The sequence below is a fragment of the Cydia splendana genome, chromosome 17 (genome assembly GCF_910591565.1).
Source record: "Cydia splendana chromosome 17, ilCydSple1.2, whole genome shotgun sequence".
NCBI lineage: Eukaryota > Metazoa > Arthropoda > Insecta > Lepidoptera > Tortricidae > Cydia > Cydia splendana.
This window is the reverse complement of record NC_085976.1, coordinates 17635652-17655099: the sequence shown is the minus strand read 5'-3', so window position 1 is coordinate 17655099 and position 19448 is coordinate 17635652. Positions and strand designations below refer to the sequence as shown.

General features: G+C 37.9%; 2 protein-coding genes and 1 long non-coding RNA gene across 4 annotated transcripts in view; 2 read left to right on the top strand and 1 right to left on the bottom strand.

Moving 5' to 3' along the window:
- The first annotated feature begins 357 nt into the window (after positions 1 to 357).
- LOC134798893 (vacuolar protein sorting-associated protein 33B) lies at positions 358 to 3423 on the top strand. The gene is made up of 2 exons (XM_063771283.1): positions 358 to 643; positions 972 to 3423. The coding sequence occupies exons 1-2, from the start codon at positions 474 to 476 to the stop codon at positions 2755 to 2757; spliced, it is 1956 nt and encodes a 651-aa protein (XP_063627353.1). The 5' UTR covers positions 358 to 473; the 3' UTR covers positions 2758 to 3423.
- A 4296-nt stretch (positions 3424 to 7719) lies between these two features.
- LOC134798902 (phosphatidylinositol 3-kinase catalytic subunit type 3) overlaps positions 7720 to 19448 on the bottom strand; it is a 36418-nt gene continuing 24689 nt past the window's right edge. Inside the window, exons 11-18 of one of the 2 annotated variants that reach the window (XM_063771293.1) lie at positions 19180 to 19287; positions 18288 to 18399; positions 16177 to 16376; positions 15115 to 15542; positions 14548 to 14752; positions 13672 to 13885; positions 9368 to 9475; positions 7720 to 8222 (exon numbers count right to left, since the gene is read on the bottom strand). In XM_063771293.1, coding sequence (XP_063627363.1) covers positions 8099 to 8222; positions 9368 to 9475; positions 13672 to 13885; positions 14548 to 14752; positions 15115 to 15542; positions 16177 to 16376; positions 18288 to 18399; positions 19180 to 19287 — 1499 coding nt within the window. In that variant the 3' untranslated portion in view covers positions 7720 to 8098. The remainder of the gene's footprint in view (positions 8223 to 9367; positions 9476 to 13671; positions 13886 to 14547; positions 14753 to 15114; positions 15543 to 16176; positions 16377 to 18287; positions 18400 to 19179; positions 19288 to 19448) is intronic. The other variant, XM_063771292.1, reaches the window with a different exon arrangement.
- LOC134798948 (uncharacterized) overlaps positions 16768 to 19448 on the top strand; it is a 283510-nt gene continuing 280829 nt past the window's right edge. The window contains exon 1 of the long non-coding RNA XR_010145292.1: positions 16768 to 17656. This is a non-coding gene — a long non-coding RNA (uncharacterized LOC134798948). The remainder of the gene's footprint in view (positions 17657 to 19448) is intronic.

Sequence of the window (19448 nt, the reverse complement as noted above, 5' to 3'; positions counted from 1 at the left end):
ACCGACTGGCATTGGTTTCATGGTGGTATCAGATGGGTTAATTTAGGGGTCCCGATGGTCACCTTTGAGAGCGTCTGCCAAGCACTTCCGGCAAAAAAAATAGTGGCAGACTTCGCTTTTCTGTGTCTACATGTAAATTTCTAACTGCTGCCATAACTACTATCTCGGTATCAGATGGGTTAAATCAGCCCCTTTTTTCGCACCGGAAGTGGCCTTCTTTTTCGTACTTTCGGCAAGTTCCGCCGTGGCAGACTATCGAATTCGGACTTAGCATAACTTTTCTGGGAAACCATTGTGCATTTCATCGTGGTATCAAGTCGGGTAAAAATTTTGCGGCCGGCTCTTCTACTATTGTTGATATTTTCTCCGGTCGTTTCATCTTTATTCCTGAAATTAAGATGATGTTACTGATACGCAATGCATAAAGTTTAGGCCTCAAGTACTCACACAACCCTTCTCCGTACAAAGATACAATGATCAGAAACATGGAGCATCCACTTTCCCTCAAACTAAGTTCTTTGAGCGTCATATCTCAATGCAAATTAGAACGGATACTGTCGCTATGTGGCGAGAAAAAGGACTTAATTATTGATCCCGTACTAATCAAGCCCTTGGAAAGAATTTGTGGCGTCATCTGGCTACGGTAAGTTACACTGGATGTAAGAGATATATAGATCATTGGTTAAGAAATTGAATATTTTTAATTAATAAAGTTGTCAGCATACTTACATTCCAAAGTGTGGGCAGAAGTATCCTTCTGCGCTGGCACTAAATAGGCCAAATTTTTTAATAAAAGTCCTCACACACCTAAAGTAACATTAGCTTTTTGTTTTGTAAAATCCCAAATATTTTTTCCTATTAGACTTAGGTTTTTAAATAAATATTTTTCTTACTGCTCTAGTTGATGCAATTGCTGTGTACTTAAGGTGCTTTCTTACAGGTGTACTTTTCATAATTAATTTCTATTACAGACAACATGGTATTGACAAAATCTACAAAATGGACCCACAGTTGGGTCCCACGGCAAATACAAACCGAGTATACTTCATCCCATCCTGCATCCAGAAGTACAAGTGTGTCCTTGACCAGATATCTTCTGTACTCAGCCAAAACTCCTCCCTAGCCGACCAGAACTGCTTCCACATTATAATAGTACCAAAAGTAGTATGCTCTTATGATTCTCTACTAGAGAGCAGAGGCCTATATGGTGTAGTCAAACTACACCCATTTACCTGGGAACTAATGGCCTTAGACGAACAGCTACTAAGCTTAGAACTGCCTTTTTTATTCAAGCAGTTATTTGTCGAGCAAAACCATTCCTTATTGTCAAGCATTTCCATGTCATTGTGGAGTTTATTCCATGTCATAGGCCGGCCTAAAGCTATTTTTTCAGTTGGGAAACTGTCAGCAAGTGTGTTGGATATGCTTGAGGTATACAATGAAACATATGCAAGGGATTTCTTGACGGAAGATAGTTCAAATGAAATTGGTGCATTGATAGTTATTGATAGGAGCCAGGATTATGCCTCTAGTCTTCTCACGCCTGCCACATATAGTGGATTGCTAAGTGAAATATTTAAAATTACTTGTGGACATTTAGAGCTAAATGTTAAAGACACTAAGATAAAGAAAGGAAAGCTGAATTTTGACTTTGAAGAAGATAAAACGGAAGCCAAAACTACGATTATGACTTTAGATAGTTCAATAGATTGCCTATATGGAGAGATAAAACATAGACATTTCTCAGAAGTACTAAGTGTTCTCAGCTCAAAAGCCAAACTGCTGAAAAATGAAGATATCAAAGCATTAGGAATACAAGAAATTAAGCATTTTGTGGCCACAAAATTACAACAAGTCACACTTTTCAAGCTAAGTCTAGTCAACCATGTATTAGCCTGTGAAACCATCATTTCAGAAATGAGCAATAAGTTTGAGAACCTCAAAGTGACAGAGACAGATATGCTTAATAACAAAAATAAGAAATCAAACTTCACTTTTGTTGATGAGAATTTTGGCACTGACATACACATCTACAACAGCTTACGGCTTATGTGTTTACTAAGTTTAACACAAGGACTGTCCTATGACGAATATAATTCACTAGTAAACAAGTATTTACTAGCTTTTGGATACAATTTCTTATATGTGTTTAACAATTTGATCAATGCTGGATTGTTGATTCAGCCATCAACATTAAAGTTGTCTCTTAACATTTCAAATCTTGGAAACTTAAGTGACAGATTACCGAAATGGCAGAACAGTTTCCAAACTACGGCAAACAAACTTAAAATGCTTCCTCCTGAGGACTCCAGTAAATCGTCTCCAGGCTATGTCTTCAACGGAGGCTACATACCCTTAATAGCAACACTCTGCAACACTGTATTGACATCTGATTCCTTGCTGGACGTTTTAACTAAACTATCCGCGTTACCAGATTTAAAAGTTGGTGGAAAAATAGTGGAGAATTTTAAAGTTGGTATAGAAACTTTTAACGAGAAAATAGATAACTTAAAACCCCAAAGCGACCTAGATTTTGGTTGCAAAGATGCGAAAAACTTAGTGAAATTACTTAAAAATGACACGAGAGTAGGTGGGTTTCCGCTCAAGCCTAAAAGTGTGTTAGTATATATTGTCGGGGGTGTGAACTACGCTGAAATAGCGGCGTGCGATGTCATACAAACCGCAACGGGCAGCAAGATATATGTGGCAAGCGACTGCATAGCTAACGGAGGTGATCTTATGGCTGCTAACACATGAGGTGACTGTGTAAAGAATATTAAATAACATTTTCAGGGAAGTATATAATGACTGATCATTTTCACACTAAACGAATCGGAAATAGAGTATACTATACATATTTAGATATTGAAATTTTAGCTTCTTTTTATAAATAAGCAGAATTTTTTGTTCAGACATTTATGCTGATGAATACATTGGGTGATTGCGTCCAATAGAATCACCTGGGTAAATAATATATGCAAATGTAACAAATAAGTATTATGTTGTGTAAACAAGTTATTTATTTTTGCTATATTGGTGTTATATGTAAAATAAATATAGGTACCTAAAAAAATAAGCTTTATTGTAATTTGTAAGATAAGAAAGATAATAGGTACATTAAAAAAGGATTTGTTGATAACACTTGTTATTTCCTATTTATTGTGAAATCTCATATCAGTAATTGAGCTATCTCTCGAAGATTAAAACATTAGCCATATGTAAAGTGTCATTCTATGGAACTTGCTAACTATGTAAACAAAAGTCACTAGTAAATTCATCATTCTATGTCAATTTCAATATGGCGGTTTGTTTACATAGTTAGCAAGTTCCATAGAATGACAGTTTACCTACATCTACTGTTTAAGAGAGAAATATCCATGAAACCAGAATCTCTGAATATATTATTGTTCAATATGGTACCATAGTTACACATGTGAAAATAAAACAATTTCAAAATATTAATATATTTTATTTTATAATACTATTATCACAGTACAAAATGGATTACCTTAGAAGCAACACTTCGTAATAATATATGCATTAAACTAAATTATAAGATTTACAAGCTATATGTATTAGACGTGCGCGCCGGTAGAAAAAAATCGGGCGGCGGCGCGCCACGAAAAAATCCACGGCGGCGGCGTAACGCCGGCGGCGTGGGATTTTCAACTTTTCAATATACGTATAATGAAAAACCAAGATTAACTCTAAATCAACAAGGGAAAAAATCTCAAAAATAACTGTGTTACATCGTTTTTTTGGTTTATTGTAGAAAAATCATGAAAAAAAATCTAATTATAATGTTGAAAAAAACATATGTCAAGTATGTTGGACGTTGCTATGATCGGTGTAAAAAAAAATATCGGCGTAATGAAAAGACGTCCAGTATTTTGGACACGCCGAGTATAATAGAGTACCTACTGTACCTATGTGCATAAAGGTTTTTTAGTCCAATTCATGTTTTGTTTAATAAATATAGAATAATTGCATGTTTTAATTAGAAATACACTTACTGATAATGTCAATTTATGTAATGAATTTAAGTAAAACCTATTATTTTTATATTTTTGCAATAACTTTATAGCTAGCTATCGTAGGTGGTAAAATTTTACCAGTCATTGACGTCATTTATTTCACATTAAATCTAACTTAGCGGGGTATCCTAGGAAGCAGTAACATCTGAGCAATGGTTTTTACAATAATGCATGCACTTTTATCAAAATTTTCGTAATATTTTTCTCAAATGAAATCTTGATGAAAACAAATCCACACACACACACCGCATCCACAGGAAAAAAAATCCATAAAAATATATTTTTTTTTAATCTATTTGGTTAATTACGTTGTATTACCGCAAGTAATGACTTTTTAGAACGTTTTGAAACACCTAACATCCCTCTATTTAATTTATTTACCACAAAAAGTACCAGAAAATTTAATAATTTTACTCTTCACATACTTGGCAACGTCCAACATATTGGACTTAGCAAAAGTGCTGTGTAATCGACAACGGGCAAAATACTGGACATTACACTTTTTACACTTGGTTTTACCCATAAACACAAAACATTTTTATGTAAATCATATTGCCACGTAAAAAACAGACCAATTAGTAACCTATTACACGTTTTAACGCTGCTTAATACTGTCATATAAAAAAAAATTAAATAAGGGGAAAATGTCAGTCTGTCGGATGCTTTCTTGCAAGTTCTGCGTAGGTAGTCTACTGTAGGACTTTGACAAAAAGATTATGTTCACACTGCTTCCCAATATTTTCTTACTTACTTAAAAATAACATATCATTCAAGTAGTAGTAGTAGTCGTAGTTTCCTGGTAGTGTAAGTACGCTACCAGGGGAAAGTAACGCTATGCTTTAATATTTGGTGCAGAATTTTTTTCTTGGGATGTCCAGTATAGTGGACGTTATCGATTTAAGGGTAAAAATAAATCAAGCAATGAATTTAAAAAAACGGAACAGTCGGAACGCTAAAGCTAGGCACGTTGCACGCGCTTTATATCCATTGATTTTAAATTTGTACCCTCTTGCGGGTTATGTCTCGGCGCGAATTTTAAACTACCGGCGGCGGCGGCGGCGCGCTGACTCCTTATGGCGGCGGCGCGCCGCGGCGGCGCGCACGTCTAATATGTATCTATACTCGATCGATTTTAATTTCTATTAAATACAACCAAGTATCAATTGCATCAGTTTATGATAATTAGATAGATGCATACAATAATAATTTGTCTATTATGGTCGGGTTGAACAGATATTAGATTTCTTTTCGTTTAGTCTTCTGAAGAAGAAATCCAAAATATTATTAATAAGCTTGACTCTAACACTAGTAGCGGACTAGACGGAATAAATACGAAAGTTATTAAATGTTTGAAAGTCTTAATAGTCAACAAACTAACGTACTGTTTTAATAACCTTTTAAGAATTGGTGTGTTTCCTGATACATTAAAAATAGCGAAAGTCACTCCTATATATAAGTCAGGATTGAAAACTGACCCTGGTAACTACAGGCCTATTTCTGTACTACCAGTGCTGTCTAAAATCCTGGAAAAAATATTGTACACACGATTAAAAAAATATTTTGACTCTATTGATTTTCTCTTTAAAGGCCAATACGGATTTAGACCCCAAAGTAACACACTCACAGCAACTGTCGATCTCATTACCAAAATAAAACATAACATAGACCATAAAAATATAGTTCTTGGCATTTTTATAGATCTCCAAAAAGCTTTTGACACTGTTAGTCACAACTTACTCCTTAAAAAATTAGAAGTCATTGGCATAACCGAGACAGCTCTTCGAATGTTTGAATCCTATCTCACAAACAGGTTACAAGTAGTTAAAATAGAAGGCTCTAATTCTAATTACACTAGTGACCCACTTCCCGTAACATGTGGCATTCCGCAGGGCTCGATTTTGGGTCCCCTCCTATTTTTAGCTTACATTAACAATGTGTATGAACTAGATCTAAATGGCCACATCACTCTTTACGCCGATGACACCTGTCTATTCTATTTTGGTTCATCTATACATGATATCATTGCTAGAGCTCAACATGATCTAGATATCCTTTACGAATGGTTGCAATGTAATTTGTTGACTATTAATGTTTCCAAAACTTGCTACGTAATATTTAAAGCCAAAAACAAACCCATTCCTACACACGCACCTCTAACAATAAATGACATCCCCTTAAAACAAAAAACTCATGAAAAATATCTCGGCCTTTACATGGATACACACCTAACCTGGAACAATCATATAGAACAAATAAAAAAGAAATTGGTAACCCTGCGAGGTTCTCTTCATAACACTATTAAGTATATACCTAAAAACCAAAAAGTTACTATTTACAATGCGCTTGTAAAACCACACCTGCTATACCTTATTGAAATTTGGGGCAGTGCTGCAAAAACAAGATTGGCTGAACTACAAATTTTACAGAATAAAATAATTAAAATGCTGTTTAATTATCACTACCTAACACCTACAAAAAAAATTTTCGCTGAAACAAAAGTAATGAGTATTAAACAATTATATGTCTACAACAGTTGCATTTTTATACGTAAAACTTTAAATAAGAAAATACACACGAACTTGTCATTTAAAAGTAGAAGAAATGTTCCGAACCCCTGTACTCGCCATAGCCGCCGCGCTAGTTTTCTTATCTTACCGAAGATTCGTACTAACTACGGCAAATCAATGATTACTTTTGAGGGTGCGCGCATGTATAACAACCTACCCTCACATATTAAACATATCGACGCGTTTAACTCGTTTAAAAAGGAACTTGCTAAACATGTCATTGCAGACAGACCTATAATATAAAACGAGTTGAACGTGTTAGTTAATTTATGTTTTACAGATAATCCTAATAAAATTAAATATGTACTTGTCTTATTTTTGTTATGTTGCGACGACGAAAATAGATGTAAATATGTATTTTTAAATATGTTCTCATGTCAGTGATGTATTGTCTTTATGAGAATAAATGTCTTTAAACCTAAACCTAAACCTATAGGAAATGGATGTATCCCATCGCAGCGATAGGTAGCAAAAATAAGAAAAACGTCATTAAAAAAAATTAAAGTTAAATCTGTTTAAACACATTAAGGTCCGATACAGACGGACTGCAACCCCACTACAACTTGTCTGTGAACTACACGCCGACATTGCAGTTGGCGTGCATTTCCCATACAGTCCGGTTGCAGTCCGCTGTACCGGCCTTAATGTACAATTAAAAACAGACAATTGCACAGGTAGCTAAGTGTATCCAAACCCTGTCTCGTTTTAACCTTTTCGACGCCGTGTCCAACACAAAAGCTGTCACGCGGACGCCACGTCACCGAAGTGTCAAAATTGAAATTGAACTTTATGCATATGCACGTAGGTCTATGTTGCTCTGTGGTCTGTGAACGATTAATCAGTCTGGCGTTAAACCTGCGGTGCGGATATATCGGTCATTGGCGTCCAAAAGGTTAATGAGTTTCTAGAAACGTATGTACGAAATATCATTATGTATTTCAATGTAGGATGCTTTTCAATGTATGAAAACATATCAATGAGATAAACAATTAAATAAAAGTATATTACCGCCCCCATTTTGTCATTTGCCCTCAAAGATTAGCCTCCCCAGGCCCAGCCATACAAATGAAAAACCCAAAATTTGCGACTGAAATTTGAACTCTAGTGCAGGGAATAGAAGAGTTGATTTTTATGTTTAAAAATTTAACGACACAAAAGAAATACAACTCTGTGGCAATTGAATATGGTTTAAATTTCATTGAACTGAAGAAGTATTATAGGTCCTTGGGCCTTAGGAGGCTACAGATAAACATCATGGGGACAAAAACTATCTTATCCTCGTAAGGCCCACCATACAAAGTTTCCCTATTTTTAATTTGAACCTTGTTGTATAGGAGATTAGGGTGACTTTCGTTTGTTTTAGAAAACAATGAAACAAAAGAAATGATACCTTATGCAGTTTTTGAAAGGTTCAAATTAGATTGAAACAGAGTGTACATTGTAATGCACATTGGACCTTACGAGGTTATTGGGGGAGGACACTACTGTATTGTCTGTCTATTTACGCCAGTATTGCGCGAATTTGTGGAACTGCTCCACTAGGACCGCCATAACAGCCGTTACTGACATGTCCAGGAGGTTCTGAAGATAGTGTACCGCTTCCTCGTCGCCAAGGTCCAAGCTACAAACAAAAGAAGTTATTGTTAAAATATACAATAATCTACTTGTGGCACACCATTCGATAGGTCTTTAAAAATATTATTAAGGCTGCTATAGTTCGTTTTTTTAGCATTAGAAAGAACTTGCAAGAAGGTAAGCGATGTTGACAAGTCTTTTAATAGAAAAACGCTTTTTAAAAATCAAAATGTTATACTTATGAAAGCAGAAGAATATAAATTATCGTATTAGATTCATAATTGTTACATATTTGCCGTAACTTATTTTTAAAATGTGTTTTTCAATTAAAAGACACATCAAGATTGTTTACCTTATTTCTAATGCTAAAAAAACGAACTATAGAGTCTGTGCGAAAAGAGAAGAGTCGTGGAATGTATGGGAATCAATAAATTTTACGACTCTTCTGTTTCTGCACAGACAATAAGAGCGTTTTTTGTAGTGAATACTTTTGGGAAGAATCGTTCCGAAAGTCCAAAATAATGTATATATAACTTTTGTACCGGACATACAAAAAAAATGAAAAGAAAACGAAGGTAGAAAAGTCATACATAGTGTATGGGTTCCCTTAAGAGGCCCACTGATTACAGTTCGCCGGACGATATAAGCCTGTCAGTTAAACGCAAAATTTGACAGCTCCGAACAACTGACGGGCCCCTTTACATTCCACGACTCTTCTTTTTCCGCACAGACTATTAGAGCGATTCTTTTATTTTTTGCCATTTTTTTATATTGTGACCTTTTTGCCAGTTTTGTGTTATTTCTGGTCAGGGTCGCGAGCCCTTTCCATCCTTATAGGAGAAAAAGTGTCCTAAAATTTCCATACATTTTTAAAACTTTCCTTTTTGTTACCGCCATACAAAGTATATGGGGAAATGGTAACACAATAGGCAAAAAACTCTGGGACATTTTTTATCCCATTAGGATCGAAAGAGCTCGTGATTCTGAGGAGAAATAACACAAAAGTGGCAAAAAAGGTCACAATATATGAAAATGGCAAAAAATAAAAGAATCGCTCATTAATAAATACTTTCCACGAAATTTATTTTGAATATGATCGGTTGAGCCATTAGCGAGTTTCTTTTCGGAAAATTTCTTATGCTCCGACACGCACTAGGCGGGTTTTAGTTCGGTGGGGAATTCTGTACTTACCGTAATTTGTCTTGGACTTTTTTGACCGCCTTGTCGGGCTCCAGGGCTATGTCGGGCACTGAAGCGTCCACCATCAGGGAGAACAAGTTCAACATCAGGTTGGCGTGTCTGAAAACATAATTGCAATGTACGTGTTAGTAAATTTGCCTCTGTGGAACCTGGTTAGGTTGCTGAGGATGCAACTGAGACGCTAAGCCTCAATTTAGTGGCATTGCCGACTTCCGATATAAAAGAAATTTAACCGATTAAATACCCGCAATGTAACGAAACACGCATGTGAGTTGTCGCTGTCTAAGGGCCCGATTCGGATTTTGAAATAGACACCTATTAGATACCTTTTACACATCACCAAGATACGAAAACGATATGTTTAAGATCTAACCTGTCAAATTTGACATTTGCACGCTTCTGGAGATACTCTTGAACGATTTCCTCAGGATATGACTTAGAGATCCAATTCACATCTAATAGATACGAGTATCTTACGCTATCTAACGTAAAAGTGACATTGGTTGCCCGAATTGCGCTGCAAAAGTGAACTAGTTGATATCTAAACTATATCCTATCTGGGTTCCGTCTATTTGGCATAACTTCCGTGACCCGAAACGCATCTGGCATAACCTTTTTGGCAGAAATGTTTTTCGACGAATGGTAAATTTGCAGAAAGCTTTAGTTTGTATAATATGCAATAGGCCGAATGTTTGCAAGTCCGAATCTTAAATAGACTACTATTATTTTCGCCGACTTTTGAGACGAATAATTTTATTTAGCGTTTGTTTAAATGTCCGAAATGTGATTTGCATACTCTGTTTAGCATAATAGGATTTAGGCGAATATTTACATCGCAGAAAACGTATTTCGATTCTTTCTATTTCGTATAACTTGTATGATCTAAAACGCATCTGTCATGGGCTAGATTTGGCAGAATGTTTTTCGACGAATGTTAAAATTAAAGAAAGCGTCAGATTGTATAATCCAAGTCTAATTTATATTTAACAATGCACAAAGCACCTAAATATGTGGCTGACTGACTCATTAACGCAGAGCCGTAACTAAAAGCTCTGCCTACATTTATAATTCGTAAAAAAACATTGTTATTGTATTTTTGAAACTTTGGGTGGGAACATATTATTGGCATTTTGGATGTATACATATTTTTAGCTCACAAAAAAATCCGAATCCGAGCACCCCACTATCCACGTGGTCTTGTCTGTTCTACCTCTAGAGTGTATATAAAAAGCCGGAGGCGCGGAGGGGAAGCAGCCCTCGCCCGCCGTAGCAAAGCGCAGAGCACATAGCATTAGCGCCTGCGCTTTGCTATGCAAGGGCGAAGGGGCTACTATGCCCGTAGCACCGGAGCAGATGCGGAGCCCAACAAAAAATCTGTTGCTAGAAAAGTGGGTTAGGTTAGGTTAGAACTGCGACCCCACGGAAACAAACTATTGCAAGAAAAGTGGGTTAGGTTAAGTTAGATCTGCGACCCCACGAAAACAAACTGTTGCCTGAAAAGTGGGTTAGGTTAGGTTAGAACTGCGACCCCACAAAAACAAACTGTTGGCGGAAAAGTGGGTTAGGTTAGGTTAGAACTGCGACCCCACGAAAACAAACTGTTGCTAGAAAAGTGGGTTAGGTTAGGTTAGAACTGCGACCCCACGAAAACAAACTGTTGCCGGAAAAGTGGGTTAGGTTAGGTTAGAACTGTGACCCCCAAGAAAACGAACTGTTTCCAGAAAAGTGGGTTAGGTTAGGTTAGAACTGCGACCCCACGGAAACAAACTATTGCCAGAAAAGTGGGTTAGGTTAAGTTAGATCTGCGACCCCACGAAAACAAACTGTTGCCTGAAAAGTGGGTTAGGTTAGGTTAGAACTGTGACCCCACAAAAACAAACTATTGCCAGAAAAGTGGGTTAGGTTAGGTTAGAACTGCGACCCCACGAAAACAAACTGTTGCCAGAAAAGTGGGTTAGGTTAGGTTAGAACTGCGACCCCACGGAAACAAACTGTTGCCAGAAAAGTGGGTTAGGTTAGGTTAGAACTGCAACCCCACGAAAACAAACTGATGCCAGAAAAGTGGGTTAGGTTAGGTTAGAACTGCGACCCCACGAAAACAAACTGTTGCCGGAAAAGTGGGTTAGGTTAGGTTAGAACTGCGACCCCCAAGAAAACGAACTGTTTCCAGAAAAGTGGGTTAGGTTAGGTTAGAACTGAGACCCCACGAAAACAAATTGTTGCCAGAAAAGTGGGTTAGGTTAGGTTAGAACTGCGACCCCCAAGAAAACGAACTATTGCCAGAAAAGTGGGTTAGGTTAGAACTGCGACCCCATGAAAACAAACTGTTGTTATTCGGCGAAATGAAATTATGAGAAATAATAGCCTCGAATTGCGAAACATTCGGCGAATTAATTTTCGCGAAAAAATATTGGGCCTACGACATATGTATATGATTCTTGCAAGTATGCAAAACATTTCTATGCCATAAGATTTTATGCTTGTAGTACTTTATGCTTAATGGCGAATTATGCAAAAATAAATTATTACAAATAAAATTATGCGGAATGAAACAGATACCAGGTCTCGATTCGGTCATTAAAATTATGCCAAAAGACACTTCGATCAATAAAAATTATGCGTAGAGTACGTATGCGCAACAATCCATACCAAGTGAGTTTATGCTAACAGTATATTATGCCTAAAGTTATTATGCACAATAGAATTATTACAAAAAAAATTATGCCAAAGATAGGGGAACCGAACCATCGTATCTAGAATGGATCTAGTACGTGTCGTCTCTTGTGAATATCTTGAAGTTCCAATACGGCAGTAAATATGGAGATTAAAATAGTTGGAGTCAAAATAATAATTAACGTAGAGTGTAAAAGCTAACTAGCCTAAGATGCAAGAACGGCGTATAGCTCTGCTTCTTAAACTTCTGATAATACTCAGAATGAAACCCACCCTCAGCCTCCAGGTCTCTACCATTTCTTTGCTCAGTTTCATAGATAGCGTTAAAGATCGCAGGCTCGTATACAGGTCAGTGAACCTTGTTGGGTATATCCGACAAGCAATAAAATATACTGACCTCCTAGGAGGCAAGAACGCTAATTCTTAAACTCCTGTAATGCTCAGAGTGGACTCCACCCATTGGCTTTCATTATTTCTTTGCACAGTATTATAGACGACGTCAAAAAAATAGAATAAAAATAATCGTACATAGACGACAAAAACAAAAATAACCTCCTAAGATGCAAGAACGCTGTATAACACTGCTTCTTGGACTCCTGATAATGCTCGGAGTGGATCCCAACCATGGCTTTCACTATTTCTTTGCATAGTATTATAGACGACGTCAAAAGAATAGAATAAAAATAATGGTATATAGACGGCAAAAAAAAAAAACTAACCTAAGATGCAAGAACGCCGTATAATACTGCTTCTTGGACTCCTGATAATGCTCGGAATGGATCCCACCCATGGCTTTCACCATTTCTTTGCATAGTATTATAGACGACGTCAAAAGAATAGAATAAAAAGCGGCCAAGTGCGAGTCGGACTCGCCCATGAAGGGTTCCGTAACAGCAAGTAACATAATAAAATTGCGGTTTACGATTTATGACGTATTAAAAAAAAACTACTTACTAGATCTCGTTCAAACCAATTTTCGGTGGAAGTTTGCATGGTAATGTACATCATATTTTTTTTTTAGTTTTATCATTCTCTTATTTTAGAAGTTACAGGGACACACATTTTACCACTTTGGAAGTGTATCTCGCGCAAACTATTCAGTTTAGAAAAAAATGATATTAGAAACCTCAATATCATTTTTGAAGACCTATCCATAGATACCCCACACGTATGGGTTTGATGAAAAAAAAATTTTGAGTTTCAGTTCTAGGTATGCCGACCCCCAGAATTTATCGTTTTTTTCTATTTTTGTGTAAAAATCTTAATGCGGTTCACAGAATACATCTACTTACCAAGTTTCAACAGTATAGTTCTTATAGTTTCGGAAAAAAGTGGCCGTGACATACACGGACAGACAGACAGACGGACAGACACGACGAATCCATAAGGGTTCCGTTTTTTGCCATTTGGCTACGGAACCCTAAAAATAATCGTATATAGACGACAAAAAATACTGACCTCCTAAGATGCAAGAACGCCGTATAACACTGCTTCTTGGACTCCTGATAATGCTCGGAATGTATCCCACCCATGGCTTTCACCATTTCTTTGCATAGTATTATAGACGACGTCAAAAGAATAGAATAAAAATAATCGTATATAGACGACAAAAAAATACTGACCTCCTAAGATGCAAGAACGCCGTATAACACTGCTTCTTGAACTCCTGATAATGTTCGGAATGGATCCCCCCCATGGCCTCTACCATCTCCTTGCTGAGCTTCATGGGCGGCGGCAGCGGCTTGGGGTCGCGGCCCAGGATGTAGCCGAAGTCGATGTGGAACAGCGCCCCGGCCTTGGTGAGCAGCAGGTTGTCTAAGTGCCGGTCACCGACACCTGGAGATTCACATTCACACTTATACCAAAGAATAAATAATAGTACTACCGTACGGAAAAGAAACTTCCTACAAAACCGAAGTTTGAAAGCAGTTCAGGGTCGAATCATGCTGTCCGTTACTAATATATGGCACTATCCATTTCGGCTATTTAGGGTTGTCAAAATTCAAGCCATTATCTTATCTGTGGTCGTGCACGCAAAGGGACGTCAAGTTGTGTCAACCCTAATAATTGCTCGGAGCAATGCTAAGCCGAGCGGAGCCGAATTTGCCCGAAGGGAGGAGTTTCGCGCCCCTGATTATACATTAGTATGAATTTAGAGTTGTGATGAATTGATGCTTAATCGGCAGTTTCCATTTGTGGAAAGCAAATGTAGGTATACAGAATTAACTATACTCTACTTTTTTGAGTTATCAAAGTCTAATACTAGAAGTCTAATACTAGAACTAGCCAGCCTGCATTCGAAAAATCATAGAGACATGAAAACTATGTTGACTTGTGTTTGAACTGTTTCACCACTACGACTATTGTATATAACAAAATTTAACACAATTTATTAAGTTAATTTTATACTATAACTTTTGTCGACTATGGCCGACTGTGGGTTATAAAATTTAACACAAGAATTTTAAGAATTACAAATAGGGGTTATTAAAACATACCTAAAAGATACGTAATAACGCAATACCCCGCGCAGCTCCTAATATAAGTGTCCATAGTCTCCGGTTTGACCCCGTACGGCGCGCCCTCACAAGGATTATGTTTCCGGAAGAAGTTCTGTATCGTGCCTTCGGTGGCTAGAGCTTCGGCCACCGTCACGGATTCGATGAATTGAAGGAAGCCGTGCTTTGAGCTTGTTGCTAGGACCTGTAAAAGTATCAAGAATTTGAATAGAATTACCCCATAGTAGAAGGCCGTAGTTCGAAGTAGATGATACATAGCTGTTATAACCCGTAATCGGTAACTGATAATGTAAGATCGGTAAAAAATTGAAATTGATATCAAGTAATATTTTAGTTGCATTAGTTTTGAGTTCTAATATATCGTCAGAATTTTCAAATAAGAGCACCATTGTTACCTTTAAGTAATGAGGCTTAAAAAATAATGTAACTTTTTTTTAAAGACTTGCAGTAGCCTCAGAAACACTGTAAGAACTTTGGGCATGACAAAGACTAATATGTAAACCCCTCAACTTTAAAAAATGTTTTCGTAACAAAAAACAAACCCACCTTATACGGCGTCAACTTCAAATCCAAATTCTCCCTCCTCAACAACTTATCCATCAGCGTAATCATCTGCAAAATCAGCTGATCCTGCCTCAAATCGTCCCCATGTTTAAACATGGCTTCATACTCCACTCCCTCCGTCGTCAAAAACGTCAACTTCGACGGCATTAAAGCCGATTTGAACAAGCTAGCCTTCTTAGCGACGATTCCTTTGATAGTAACGTTAGGGTCTAAAGGAAAAGGCATAGGTTCGAAGTTGGTAAAGTTGAATTTGAAGGCGTCAGGGTCGGCTAGCAGCTGTTGAAGACGCTCGGCTTTCTTGTTACGGTTGCCGCTTTCGCGGGTGACGGTTTTGACGAGTTTGACTAGTTTGTCGATGAAGACTTGTTGGCGGGCGAGGAACGAGCGAGTGCGTTGATGTTCCGCGGTGCCTGGAATATATAGTAGACATATTATTGTGGGTCACTTACCTTTAGGACACGAAAAAACAACAAAAACCGGACAAGTGCGAGTCGGACTCGCGCACCGAGGGTTCCGTACTTTTTAGTATTTGTTGTTATAGCGGCAATAGAAATACATCATCTGTGAAAATTTCAACTGTCTAGCTATCACGGTTCATGAGATACAGCCTGGTGACAGACAGACGGACGGACAGACAGACGGACGGACAGACAGACAGACGGACAGACAGACAGACAGACGGACAGAGGTGTCTTAGTAACAGGGTCCCTTTTTACCCTTTGGGTACGGAACCCTAATTAATAAACTAAAAGGTGTATTGGGGTAATTCCGTAACTAAAAAAAGCGGTGCTGGTACCTTGATAGCTTCATTTTTATCCGACTTAATTGTTTCTTATGGCAGCCTGGCCGCGTAGCCAAGATGCCAATCGCTTACGCTCCGTAGCGATCGAAACGCAACTGTCACTGTCGCACTAATATGGAAGAGTGATAGAGAGACATGAAGCTTTACGTCGTCGAAGCGATAGCGATTGTAACCTTGGCTAGGCCGGCAGATCTGCTAAGGATCTTTTCCACCTGTTGTCTATACATGATAAGTTTTTTTACCTTTAGCGAGTTGATGACTAAATGTCCTCATGACAGTAAGGTACATGCTCCTGATGGCCATTTCCTGCGTGGTCTGCCGATCCTCGCACTCGATTAGGAGGTACCAGTACAAATAGTTGGCTAGGACGCTGTTGTTGCAGGCGCGGGAGATGAGGAATGTTGCCAGGTTTAGACGCTCTTCTGTTGGGTCGGTGCCGTCGCTGTAATATAAAGATAAGAAAAAAAAATAACCGCCGAAAAAAAACTAAAAGGAAATAAAAAAACCGGCACTAACACGAAACGAGTCGACCAACAAAAACAATAGCACACTGAAAAGAAAAAAATAATTATTTTGTCTTCAATAACGCAAGTGAATACCTATGAACTATGTATATACATACTTCTGAAATCAATCACACAAATCTGCGTATTTATATATTTACAATCTGTTATTTTTGGAGTCGGTGCCAGCCTCAAACAAACTTGAGCACCTTAGTGAAGCAACTGCACCGACTCCAAAAATAACAGATTGTAAATATATAAATACGCAGATTTGTGTGATTGATTTCAGAAGTATGTATATACATAGTTCATAGGTATTCACTTGCGTTATTGAAGACAAAATAATTTTTTTTTTCTTTTCAGTGTGCTATTGTTTTTGTTGGTCGACTCGTTTCGTGTTAGTGCCGGTTTTTTTATTTCCTTTTAGTTTTTTTTCGGCGGTTATTTTTTTTTGTTAAAAAGTTTTTATTTTATAATTTTCTGTGGCTATAATTTATACAAATTATTACATGCTTAATTTTAGATTACTTTTAAAATAGCTACCTACCTTGCTTTAGCTATTAACTGTTATATTAATAATCCTACTTTAACTATTATGTTCTGTAATATAAATTAATTACCCCTATTTTCCCACCCTTAGGGTAGGATTTTTTTCCAAATTTTTATTATTATTACGACTACTCTGTAAAAGGTTATGCGTGGTCATACGTTACAATCGGTGAGTGAAAAAATCAATCATCCCCTATTTTCCTACCCTTAAGGTTGGATTTTTTTTTCCAAATTTATATGGGACCAACTTCGGGGTATACCCTTTCCAATAAAAAAATAATTATCAAAATCGAACACCTCTGTAAAAAGTTATGCGTGGTCATACATAAAAAAAAAAAAAAATATATACGCGTCGACTTGAGAACCTCCTCCGTTTTTTTTTTCGTCGGTTGAAAATGACAATTACAGCGCAGTAAACAGTACCTATAGGCCCCGTGCATGAACTATAGGGGGCAGCATAGGGGCTATTCATAAATTACGTCATTTCAAATTAGGGGGGGGGGGGGTTCTGGACATCGGACGATGGTAGCATGACGTACGAGGAAACGGGGTCATACGAAGCATGATTTTTGGATGATTTTAGGGGGGTGGGGGGGTGTCAAAAATCGATGACGTAATTAATGGACAGCCCCATAGGAGCCATCAGATTTTTGGCGCGAGGCGTAAATGTGTCGTTTATGCTTCCGATGTAGCCCACAAGATGGCAGTACTCCAACGCGCACAGTCCCTATTATTAGTCAGAAATAGTCACGAGAACAGAAATTTGACGTTAATGGTGGCACTTGCACACTCTGTCACTTTGCCATGTCAGTGCTGAATTAGCTTGGACTGACTTTAATAGTTATTTGTATTACAAAGGGGCAAAGTTCTTGTTTAACCGCTCGTGCTAATATAAACCACGAGCGTAGCGAGTGGTTTGAAAAATGGTATCTTGCGAGGGTTTCAAGGCACGTGGGTTAAACAAATGTTGCCACCGAGTGAAACACAAAATTTAACACACCAACAGCCTAATTTGCACTATCGGAGTGGCGTTCAAAGGGTTAAAGCAGCGGTCGGCAACCTTTTAGCAGCCAAGGGCCAATAGTAGTTAACGGAGGTCACGCGGGCCGTACTTTGTTAATATTTATGACTTTATGAGACATTGTCGTTTGTCACTATTACATACAAAATAGCCAAGGCGCCTCTCGGGCCGCAAGTGACAGTTTCGCGTGCCGCATGCGGCCCGCGGGCCGCAGGTTGCCGACCGCAGGGTTAAAGGAATCTTCAAGGTTAAACGAAAAATATGGAAATGTTGTACGAACCCGAAAGAATTGTTGTCAACGACAGAATTGTTGTTGTCGGTGTTGTCTGTGAGCGTGTCGTCTTCTGAACGACGGCTGATCGTCGATGACGTCATCTCGCTCGTTGTTAGCACTGCAAATTATATTGTAACCATTATAGGGTCTGTGCGGAGAGAGAAGAGTCGTGAAATGTAGGGGAGCCCATACATTCTACGACTCCTCTCTTTCCGCACAGACCCTAATTGCTGAAAATAGCTTGAAAAATGTTTTCTATTTCATTTTTCAAAGTACCTCTGTCAAATGTCAGTACTCGGTATTGTAAGGGGGCGCCTCCCACATTTTGAGTGATCAGCGGTAACAGGGGTTCTTAAACTTTTTTGTAGTGACAGTCTATTTGCATCAAGTTCAATATTTTTGCGACTTTCTTGTAAGAGAACTCTACAATCAACAAAATATTAATTTTGTAAAGAAAAAACATTTCATTGTTATAACATTCATTAACCTACTGACGTTCATGACTATTCTATACAACACGCTATAGTAAACTTTATTAGACTGTATTAAGAGCCCATCAACGTGCACACTAGCGTCACTGCTAAATAATCGTGATTATTTAAATTTAACGAAATATATTTAAAAAAGGGGCCCGCTAAGTACTGTATTTTGTATTTAAGTGCCTTTTGAATACATCAAACTAGTTTTTATGTTGCTGGATTCGTCGATCTATGACCTCAAAACAAAAACGGCCGTTTTAACTTTGGACGATACCTATCGTTAAATTTAAATAATTACGATTATTTAGCAGTGGCGCTAGTGTGCACATTGATGGGCTCTTAAGGCCATAAGGGTATAATTACACTGTAAGCTCTGTCGCCGATTGTGGCAGTCAAAGACCTAAAAGAGGAATAGTTACCAGACGTGGAAAGCAGGCTAGCTTGGCTTCCCCTCGGCCCGCTCTGCAGGAGCCGCCCTTCTGAATCCGAATACACGGCCACATCTTTGCCGCATATACGCGCGTACTCTGCAATAAGGGACTCACTAATTAACTCACATTTATAGACGGGTCTATCGCGAATTTATTTGATTACCTTTATTTACCGACGTTTCGACACAGGTTTCACTGGTCGTGGTCGCGGCTAGCTAAATCGGTCGGTAAATAAAGGTAATAAAATAAATTCGCGA

What these genes read in the sequence shown, in the direction of transcription:
- LOC134798893 (XM_063771283.1), top strand. Translation starts at nt 474, where the DNA reads ATGATCAGAAACATGGAGCATCCACTTTCCCTCAAACTAAGTTCTTTG. An exon ending in TGTGGCGTCATCTGGCTACG is followed by an intron (nt 644 to 971) that starts GTAAGTTACACT and finishes TTTCTATTACAG; the next exon opens with ACAACATGGTATTGACAAAA.